The 10,266-nt window shown below is 66.0% G+C and overlaps 3 protein-coding genes across 3 annotated transcripts in view; 2 read left to right on the top strand and 1 right to left on the bottom strand.

Moving 5' to 3' along the window:
• Nucleotides 1-1,490: 1,490 nt before the first annotated feature.
• EMIHUDRAFT_352226 (hypothetical protein) lies at nt 1,491-2,039 on the top strand (the record flags this gene model as incomplete). Its single annotated transcript, XM_005786599.1, has 1 exon — nt 1,491-2,039. A coding segment is annotated over one exon (549 nt), but the record flags the coding sequence as incomplete, so codon positions are not given.
• A 3,177-nt stretch (nt 2,040-5,216) lies between these two features.
• On the top strand, nt 5,217-6,993 carry EMIHUDRAFT_449307 (glycosyltransferase, family 47; the record flags this gene model as incomplete). Its single annotated transcript, XM_005786598.1, has 6 exons — nt 5,217-5,941; nt 6,017-6,134; nt 6,259-6,291; nt 6,359-6,378; nt 6,564-6,724; nt 6,854-6,993. Coding segments are annotated over exons 1-6 (1,071 nt in total), but the record flags the coding sequence as incomplete, so codon positions are not given.
• A 272-nt stretch (nt 6,994-7,265) lies between these two features.
• The window catches only part of EMIHUDRAFT_449306 (hypothetical protein), a gene marked incomplete at its 5' end in the record, with an annotated part of 11,358 nt that continues 8,357 nt past the window's right edge, over nt 7,266-10,266 (bottom strand). Inside the window, 7 exons of the mRNA XM_005786597.1 lie at nt 7,266-7,951; nt 8,082-8,186; nt 8,323-8,463; nt 8,552-8,766; nt 9,263-9,452; nt 9,638-9,760; nt 10,104-10,187. Coding sequence (XP_005786654.1) covers nt 7,532-7,951; nt 8,082-8,186; nt 8,323-8,463; nt 8,552-8,766; nt 9,263-9,452; nt 9,638-9,760; nt 10,104-10,187 — 1,278 coding nt within the window. The 3' untranslated portion in view covers nt 7,266-7,531. The remainder of the gene's footprint in view (nt 7,952-8,081; nt 8,187-8,322; nt 8,464-8,551; nt 8,767-9,262; nt 9,453-9,637; nt 9,761-10,103; nt 10,188-10,266) is intronic.

The following is a 10,266-nucleotide window of genomic DNA, read 5'->3' as shown; positions in this document are numbered from 1 at the left end:
CCGGAGATATCCATGACCGCTGCGACCTCCTCGCGGAGGGAGACCCACGCCACAGAAATGGCAGGGAGCGACCACTATGCCATGGAGCCCAAGGCCAGCACCCACCATTGGGCAAAGATCCCCCTAGCAGGAGTATTCGCCATGAAAAGGTACCCCGCGCAGGGGAGGGCGGGCCGGCCCCGAAGCGGCGCGCTGGACCTCTCAAGCGCAGCATGCTCAGCTGCGGACACTGCTAGCACTTTGTGGCGAGGACTCGCAGCGCCGTGTAAATCTATGTGGACCGTAGTGTGATTCTCCAATAAGCAATATTCAAAAGGAAAAGCCACCGCCTCGTGCTCGTCGCGACACGCGCGACGGCCGACGCGCTGGCCGCTGGCCACTGCGCTCTGTGCGGGACTGCGCACCTGTGGGCACACTTTACGCACTTACGACTTCGCCGGCAACTAACTCCCGCTCGACCTCGAGACGTCGAGCATCCGAGGGGTTCAAGATAGTCGGTGAGCACCGCGGTGCCCTTGAGGGCGTCGGCAATCGCGGTGGCGCCGGTGGAGCCGATCTTGTTGCTCATCGGCACACCCAAGGGGAGGTCCGCACCTCATTGCGCTCGAGGGCGCCTGTTATCTTAGCTCCGACTCGGCCGCCGATTTTGGATGCTGCATCCCGCCACTTCTCATTTGTAACCGACACAGCGTTTGCCACCAGCGGGGCGGCGAGGTCCTTGAAGCGGCTGCTGCATCGTTTGAGCGCGACCGCGGAAGCTAGTTCAGACTCGGCCGACTGACGATCATCCTCAACAGATCGTCATTGAGATCCGCGAGGCAAGCAGGTGGTTGGACGGCGGCCATACGCAAAAGCAGAGCGTCCTCATCAATCGCGGCAGACCAAGGCAACCAGAAGATCCGGCGGGTGGAGGTGGCGACTGGCGCGGTGACGACTATCGCGGGCAGCGGCGAGGGTGGCGACGCGGACGGCGTGGGCGACGCGGCGCAGTTCTGCGACCCACATGGCATCGCCATCAGCCCAGATGGCAGCGCGCTGTTTGTGACGGACTTCAACAACTACAAGATGCGGCGGGTGGAGGTGGCGACGCGGGAGAGGTGACCACGCTCGCGGGCAGCGTCGAGGGTGGCGACGCGGACGGCGTGGGCGACGCGGCGCAGTTCTGCTGCCCAGCTGGCTTCGCCATCAGCCCAGATGGCGGCGCGCTGTTTGTGGCGGACTACAGCAACCACAAGATCCGGCGGGTGGAGGTGGCGACGGGAGAGGTGACGACGATCGCGGGCAGCGGCACAGAGGGCAGCGCTGACGGCGTGGGCGACGCAGCGCAGTTCGACGGCCCAGAAGAAGTCGCCATCAGCGCCGATGGCAGCACGCTGTTGGTCAGTTCGAGAGTTGGCCTCCATCAGGTCTGCGTGGCGGCGCCTCCTCCGCCTCCCTCCTTTGCCCCGATCGTCGTTCCGCCCTCCACCATCCTGGCTGACCTCGCAAAGACGCGGGGCGACGCCATCCTCCCGCAGGGCATGGTCACCTTTCTGGTCGGCGACGACGAGGAGCGCATCGAGCACGTGAGCAAGTGCGTCCTCTGCGCCCGGTCCCCGGTCTTTCGGACCATGTTCGGCATCGGCATGAAGGAGCGCGACGCCGCCGAGGTCACGGTGTCCCACACCGACCTCGCCAGCTTCACCGCCCTCATCGACTACCTCCTCTCCGACAAGTTCGACCTCGGCGAGGAGGAGGGCGGCAGGGCGCAGCGCGCGCTCGACCTGCGGGAGCTGGCGCAGATGTACCAGGTGCCGCGCCTCGAGCTGCTCTGCGCGCAGGCGCTGCAGGAGAGCGTCGCGCCGGCGACCGCCGTGCCGCTGCTCGAGGCGGCGCACACGATGGGCGACGGGCGGCTCCTCGCGCAGTGCCGCCGCTACGTGGCCGACCACGCCGCCGAGGTGCGGGCGAGCGGCGGCGTGGAGCAGCTGCGCGACTTTGGCGTGGCCAAGGGGCTGCTCGGCGACGCGCTCGACCAGGTGGCGGAGCTCAAGGGGGCGGTGGCGGCACGCGACGCGGAGCTCGAGAAGGTCCGGGCGGATGAGTGAGGGGCAGCGCCCCGCGCCCTGCGATCGTTCGCCGCTTGGCACCAGTTATAGCAGTGTGTGACAGCGCAGCGCGCCGTGTACAGGGAGCGCCCTCCTGCGACATTTTTTTTTCCGCATCCCGGTACGTTCGTACGTTCGTACGTCAGTAGTCGCACTCTGTCTTCTTCTCATGGCATGTTCTGACTGTCAATCGATACCGCTGCTCTATTCTGTCTGGCCGCGTCATTCTTTGATTTTTCGACGAAGCAGAGAATATCGATGCTCAAGCACCTCGTGGCTCGTGCTCGCGCTAGAGATAGAATTTTACAAGAGCGGATAGAATTCAGCAAGCGCGTCGTATTTTCATAAAGCTTACACTGGTCAAACTATTAGCTTCATACGGCTTTAATGAGGAAGGTGCTCATAGCGATTTCAAATAGTGCTACTATTAGCTCAGAGGGGCTAATAGCTGAGCTTCATAACGTCTGGAGCTATTAGAACACCACTATGAGATGGGCTAATAGCGACTATTAGGGCGCTATTAGGGCACTATGAGAGCCTAATAGTGGCCCTAATAGTGCCCTAATAGTGCGGTACCCGCGCGACGCGCACTACGCGCGGCGCGGCAAGAGCGATGGCGCCGACTCTCTAGGAGACGGGCTTCCATGAGGCAACCACGGCGAACGAGAAGGTCACCGTGGAGTCGTTGAACTTGACCGTGGTGACGTCAGGCTTGGTGGTGCTCTTCATCACCTTGACGCACCAGCCGCCGGCGGAGACGCCGGGCCACAGCGAGGGCGGCGCGAGCAGGAAGCTGGTCGTCCGGTCCGCACGAGCGCGGGTGTTGCCTGCGCAACAGGGGCACGGGGACGAGCGTCAGCCCGGCAGCTCGCGGCGGCGCGCGCGCGCGGCGACGGTGCGCACGGCTTGGGAGAGCAGGGAGAGAGAGAGATAAGGCCGCTGCCGCCGCAGAACGCAGGATGTGGCTGCGTGCGGGGCGCGGCGGGCGCGGGCGCGGGCGCGCTCGGACCTTGCAATTTCAAACTGCGCACGCCCTGATCACGAACAGGATGCGGGCGGCGCAGAGATCTGCTGCCGCCCGGACCGCCGCCCGGGGATGACCCAGGACCTCGCCGGCGCTGCGCCGGCGAGGGGCCGAAGCCCGGCGGTTGATCACGTTCTCCACACCCGCGCGCGCTGTGCGGTCGCCGTTCCGCCTCACATGCCTGCGGACAGCGCCGACGGGTGGTGAGGAGGGCGGAGAGCCGGCGGGCGCGGTGTGCGCGGTCGCCGCGCGCTGGTGGTGTGCGCGCGGTCGCCGCGCGCTGGTGGGCGACAGGTCACCGAGGCGAGCGGGGAGCGAGCGAGGGCACACTGGCCAGCGTGCTGTGCGCGACTCTCAAATCGCCAAGTCAAACAAGAAAAACACCAGCGTGAGTCCTCGTCGACAACAAACCCTGCAGTGGTCGGCATCAGCGCGCCGGGCGCCGCAGGTCGTGCTGCGCTTCGAAAAGCCGCCGGCCTTCCTCTCGCATCGTCTCGTCCAGCTGCGCCTTGACCGATGGCAGCGCAAGGCTTCTCGCCGGATCCGCGATCACCGTGGATGGACGCCAAGAAGACCAGCGCTGCGCCGCACGCCGCCAAACCACCACGCTGGCGCCAGCTCGCAGAGGGTTTCTCGCTGCACGCCAGATGGTCAGCGGGCGCCGATGGCGGCATGGGCGCGACGAGCTCCGTGGCCGGCATGTCGCTATGAGGCCCAGCTATTAGGCCGGGGCGCGCCGTGAAGCATGCGGCATGAATCGCGAAATCGCTAAGTGCGCATTATGAGGGTCCATTATTAGGACATCGGCTATTAGCACACCTAATAATTGCACTATTAGCCCCTCTGAGCTAATAGTAGCACTATTTGAAATCGCTATGAGCACCTTCCTCATTATGAAGCTAATAGTTTGACCAGTGTAGTACCTTTACCTTCAGACGAGAAGGAAGGTGGGAAAACACAAAGGAGAGCGTATCGCGGGCGCCTCGGGGACGCACGTGTGTGGCCCGGCTCGGCGATGCGACGGGCGGATGCCGGAACGGTAAAACACTCGTCGGAGCTCGACAGTTTTACGCGGTCGTTTGTGGCGGGTCCACATAATGTACACATGTGGAGCCGGCTGTGGAATCGGCATATTCGACCTCAGATCTCCAGTATTCTCATCCCAGTGGATGGACGTCCGGTCCTCTTATGTGTGTGCGTGTGTGTGTGCAGTGCATATATGCGCTACCTCAGCATCGCCGTCGACGACGAGCTCGGCGCCGGTCTCAACAACGCGCTGATGTGCATCGCCCAGATGCTCGACGACGCCTGCCGCAGCGACTCTGTCTTTGTGCTGCCGAAATTCACCTCCGGGTGGCGCTTCTTCAAGCTCCGAGGCCAGCACACGCGGCGGCCGTTTGCTTTTGACGAGCTTTTCGACGCGGCGCACTTCATCGATCGCGTGCGGCCGTGCGCCGCCGTGGCGTCACCCCCCGCGCCCTTGCCGGCCAACTCGTCCTTCAGAAAGGCCAAGCTCGTTGCAATCAACAAGCTTTGGCCGGCACGGTACTGCCACAGAGAGCCACTCGGTGCAGCCGCGCAGCGGGCTCGTGGCATCACCCGATCCGTGTGGAGTGCACGAGGTGCTCGGCGACGGGTGCAGCCCTGATGCGAGCCGTGCTGGCATGCTCACGCTGTGCGCCAAAGGCTCGCCACCGCCAGGGTCACAAACCTGGTCCGCAACGCGATTGTGGCCCTGGTGTGGTGGCTTCCTCGATGGCTTGTGACCACGGCGAGCGAACATATGGCGACCGGCTGCGCAGCCCGACGCTGACTTGGCTCACGGGACCCACAAAGCAGCTATCGCGCAGCGCCCGTCGCTACACGTAGACGGTGAACACTGGATACGTCCAACGGCGTCCTACTTGGTAAAATTCGGTCCAGCTGATTAACCCTGGTACGTGGACAAAAGTATGCGTTTTTCGGCCTCCCCTCCCTAACATTAGCCGGCCAAAATGTGCTCTCGCCGGTTAATATTAGGGAGGGGGGGGGCGGTCGGGTGTCAGACCTAGCTCTAGGCGTGCGAGGCTGACGTATTTTGGACAATCCACCTACCAGGGTCGGATCCCTAGGTAGCACGCCGCTGACTTCCCGCGAGGCTCGCCGTGCGCCCACACGGCAGCCTCTGCTCGCGTTTTCGAGCCAGGACCTTCGTCCGGGCCCACGGCCGGCACGCCATCGTCGATTCCGCGATGCTATTCATCTACAACGACACGTCCGGCTCGTGCAGCCCAGGCCGTGCCTCGGCCGGCGGCCTCAACTACTTTCTCTTCCTCTCGGCCGCTCTCCGCGCAGCAGGGCTCGTGACGACTGACCCACAGCGGGCCACCGTCTTCTACCACCCGGCGTGCCTCATCAACGTCTACTTCGAGACGAGGCTTCCGAACTGGAAGAGCTCCGGCGCCGTCGCCGCGCAGGCGACGGCTGTGCAGCGCCGCGTCCTCGCGGAGATTGCAACCTATCAACACAGGCCGCACCTGCTCAACGGACTGCGCTGCGCGCTGCAGAGCGGGCAGGACGGCCTCACGTCGCACATGCGCAAGACCTTCCCTCTCCTGTGGGGCGAGGGTGCACAGATGTCAAATCCGCATCCTATCCACCATCAGCCTCTGACCTCGAAGCCCTTGACGCCCAGCCGCGAGAGTCGCGCGGCCCGGCATCTCAATGGTTTGAGCCACCTCACCCGAAAGGCTCGCGGCGGTTCGCCCACTTTTGCGCCGAGGCGCTCGGGCCCGTCGACCACTCCCGCGCCGTCCACCTCTGGTACTGCCAGCCGGAGCAGCAAGAAGCGGTGCTCGCACGAGACTCTTCTCTCCCTTTCCGCACACCAAGCAGTGCGAACCCCCACGTTTCATTCACACCGCAGGCGTCCTCACATCGGCCTCTCAGGGTCCTGTTTGTGGGGGCCACCTTCGAGCGAGCCTTTGGCGAGAAGAAGGAGCACCCGCGCGCACGGGCGATCCGCGCGTTGCGCCGCACCGCAGGCGAAGACACAGATGAATCAGTCAAGCGCCATGCACTGGAGAGGGTTAGAAGAGGGGGCCCCCGCCCGAGGAGGAGGTTGACATATCAGAGGCTTGGCTAGGCGCCTCGCTCCACACGCTGCAGGGCCGGCAGACCATCTCCGACGCGGAGCTGCAGGCGCTGCACTCGCTCCTTAATTCTAATTATGATTCATCATTCTTGAGTCATCAAGAACGAGCTGCAGGCGCTGTACTCGCGCGCAGAGTGCGCTCTGTCCCGTTTGGCGAGACGCGTCCACGCCATGACCGCACTCGGGAGTCCATGCCACGCCCGTGCAGGTTCGCTCGCACCCACGCGCACTGGGCCTTGCACTTTTGAATGCCGTGGGGCTCGCATCTTTGGACGTGGAGTCGCGACATTTGTGGTCTACAGTACCTTTCCTGCCTTAGGTTCGCGCTCTGTCCGGTGGGCGACACGCCCGAGTCAAAGCGCGTCTACGACGCGCTTCGCGCCGGCAGCGTCCCGCTGCTCAGCTCCAAGTTTGTGCCGCCGCCGCTCGGCTCGTGGAGGTCCTTCTCCGCTCGGATCGAGTACAACCGCTCCTCTGGAGGCGTGCTGCTCTGGAGGACAGATCCCCTGGATCCACTGGATTCGTAGCCCGTTCCTTTCATTTCGCGAGATGCTCCAGCTACACTGCAAACTGACACCGCACTCTGACGCCGGTGTGATCACGACGCAGGCCTGCTGCTGCCGCGCGCCTCCCGGCTGGCCGCCCTGCAGCGCGGCGTGCGCCAGATGCGCGACGCGTTCACCTGCGACGCGACACGGAACGAGCGCTTCCGCGAGTACCTGCGGCGGTCGCTGGCCCGTGTCAGGGACGCGGCCGCCGGGCGAGCGGCGAGATCGCCCGCGGTGCAGCGTGGGCCTGCTGCAACAGCGGCGCGGAGAGGGGGGCGCCACACGGCTGTGGCGTGACGGGGGTTCGACGCGGGAGTACGCTCCACCTAGATCATCCGGATTCGTTCTTTTGGAGCCAGATCTTGGAGCATTTGGAGTGGTACCTCACGCCAGCGGGGCAGAAAGCAGCTGTGCCCATCCGATAGCGATACGCCAACTGGAACTGCGCTTATACCACACCTCACAAAAACACATGCACACCATTCTCATTCACGATTCATGCTCATGCTCAACTGTACTCTGTACGGATTTGCGACACGGGCGGCCCCAGGGCGCGCAGGCGGGGTGCCCCCACACACATGCAAAGACAACACACAAGACCTGAACTGTACAGCATGTACGTACTGGCGTCAAAATGGAATTCCATTGCAGCGGTTACTTTCCGCACGCCCTGGCTGCTGGCAGCACAGGCGAAGTCGAAAGCCTCGCTGCCGTGTCCATGTGCCGGCGACCCGGCGCGTCACACGCGGCTCTCTGCCCCGCCCTCGCTTCGCCGCCCGCTCTCCGTGTCGCTCTCGCCCCACCAGGAGAGGCTGCTGTCCGAGCGGCCGAGCCGCGGGGCGCCGCCGCGTGGCTCCCAGTCGCCCGCCGACGAGCGCGCGTTGCCGACGCCTCGCACCGACACGCGCGCGAGGGGCCTGGCCGCGCGACGGGCGCGCCCCTTCTCCGCATGTCGGCCCGCCAGGGACAGCCGCGCCACGGAGGAGCGCGCCGTCTCGACCGTCGAGAGGGCGGAGAGGCGGTCGAGAGAGAGGCGCGCGGCGAGGGTGCGCCGCACGGCGCCGAGCGTCTTGGCCACGAGCGCGAGGGAGACGTCGCGGTGCGGCGGCGGGTAGAGCTCGACGGCCGGTGCGGAGTAGAGGCCTCCAGCGACGAGGTCCTGCGGCCGCGAGAGCTGCCGGGTGAGGGCGGGGGCGGAGACGAGAGAAGGAGAGACAAGAGGCGACGGCGAGGCCACACAGAAGGGGCAGTGGGCAGCGGTGTGGAGTCTGGCAGGCAGCGCCGCAGACCTCCGGTGTGGTGGCATAGAAGTTCTCAAAGTCGCAGCCTCCGTGCGCCGGGTCGCTCTCGTGCACCAGCAGGAGCTGCACCTTGCCCGCGCGCCACGTGCGCACCTAGCGGCAGGTGGAGGAGGAGTCAGGCCAGGCATGTGGTGTGTGAGAGCCATAGATGTGCCTGCTCTTGAGGCATGCGGCGTGTGAGAGCCACAGGTACAGGTACAGGTGTAGTGTCTGTGTGTGTGTCTGCGACTGTTCTGCCGCACGCCTCGGCGGCGAGGGCGAGGCCGGCGTCGCCCACAAAGGTGGCGCTGTTGAGGTAGAGCACAAACACGCTCTGCGAGAGGCCCTCCCTCGTGAGGGCGCGCGACAGCTGCCGGCCGAGCGACGGCGCCTGCAGGCAGGCTCCGAGACGGTGCAAAGAGGGTGTCCCCGGTGCAGCTGCCTGGACCGGGCGGAGGAGCCGGCGGGTGCGGCGGCACGCTCGCCCCTGCGGTGGGGAAGCTCCGCCGCCGCGAGAGCTGCCGCGCAAGGGCGCCGCGGGACCGCCCCCGCCCGAGCGGAGGCGCGTCCGCCGCGACGACGCCCTCGATGCTGCCCGCGAGCGCGTCGACAAACTCCCTCGCGCCCGGGTTGTGCGCGCTGGTGTGCAGCGTGACCGGGCGCGCGAAGCGGAGGGTGTCGATGGAGAGCTCACCTGTGGGCAAGAGGTATGTGTGTGCGTGCGTGCGTGCGTGCGTGCGTGCGTGCGTGCGTGCGTGCGTGCGTGCGTGCGTGCGTGCGTGCGTGCGTGCGTGCGTGCGTGCGTGCGTGCGTGCGTGCGTGCGTGCGTGCGTGCGTGCGTGCGTGCGTGCGTGCGTGCGTGCGTGCGTGCGTGCGTGCGTGCGTGCGTGCGTGCGTGCGTGCGTGCGTGCGTGCGTGCGTGCGTGCGTGCGTGCGTGCGTGCGTGCGTGCGTGCGTGCGTGCGTGTGTGTGTGTGTGTGTGTGTGTGTGTGTGTGTGTGTGTGTGTGTGTGTGTGTGTGTGTGTGTGTGTGTGTGTGTGTGTGTGTGTGTTGGGGGGGGGGGCGGGCGTGAAGAGGAGGGGAGGCAGGTTCGCGCGTCGGTGAGCTCGCCCGGCAGGTAGAGCGGCCACTCTCGGCTACTCTCGGCTATATCTCGCCCGGCAGGTAGAGCGGCACGGAAGGCAGCTCACAGAACTCTGGCGAGGCGAGCAAGATCTGCTCTGCGATGAGCTTGAGGGAGAGGCGCTGGAAGTCGGTGTACCGGTGCCACGTGATTGGCGTCCGAGGCGGGCTCGTCGCGGGCGCGTCCTCTCCTGCACCGCCAGCGGCAGCGCCAAAGACGTAGCCACGCAGCTCGACGGGGCACTCTTGCACAGACGCCTCGAGGGGCAGGCCGCCTGCGGCGGGGAGGGACGAAGGCGCGGTGAGACGCCGCTCGAGGCCGTCGGGGTTGAGAGAGTCATTTGGGGGGAGGGGGAGGGGGGGGGGGGAAGAGGCGCGCCCTTGTTGAGGTTCTCCTCGTGGACGAGGATGAGAGGCTTGCTGGTCGCTGCCGCGCGCCGGACCTCGCGCAGGCAGTTGCGCGACTTGAAGAAGCCGCGCGAGAGGAAGAGGAGCAGCGCCGCACTCTGGTCGACGTAGTCCTCGAGCCGCGTCGCGTCGCGCAGGTCGTCGACGTCGAGGAAGACCTACGGGGAGGCTCCGAGAAGGCTCGAGGAGGCGGCCAGGCGAGCAGCTCGTCGAGGGGGAGACGGACCAGGCAGCCCGGCAGCATCAGCTGCAGGTTGCGCTTGATGTTGGCCGCCTGCGGCGGACGTGCCGAGGGCGTGCCGCGGGCGTGTCGTGGGCGTGTCGTGGGCGTGTCGTGGGTGTGCCGTGGGCGTGTCGTGGACGCGTCCCATGCCCGCAAGGCCGCCGCAGTCGGCGATGCTACCACTCGCCTGGCCGGACCAGATATGAGGAGATATGGGGAGATATGGGGAGATATGGTGCCTGGTCCTGGCCGGACGACCAGATGTGCGAGACGTGCACGTGCCACTCGTGCTGCGGCCGCAGCGTGAGGAGCGGCTCCATCGCGTTGGCCACGAGGCGGAGAGTGGGGACGCGGCTTGCGGCCTACAAGGCAGTGATGCCCTCGTGAGGCCGGCGGCGCCCCAACAGCAACTCGCGGGAGGGGGGGGGGGGGGGGGGGGGG

Source organism: Emiliania huxleyi (assembly GCF_000372725.1).
Source record: "Emiliania huxleyi CCMP1516 chromosome Unknown EMIHUscaffold_15, whole genome shotgun sequence".
Classification (NCBI taxonomy): Eukaryota; Haptophyta; order Isochrysidales; family Noelaerhabdaceae; genus Emiliania; species Emiliania huxleyi.
This window is presented reverse-complemented; position numbering and strand designations above follow the sequence as displayed.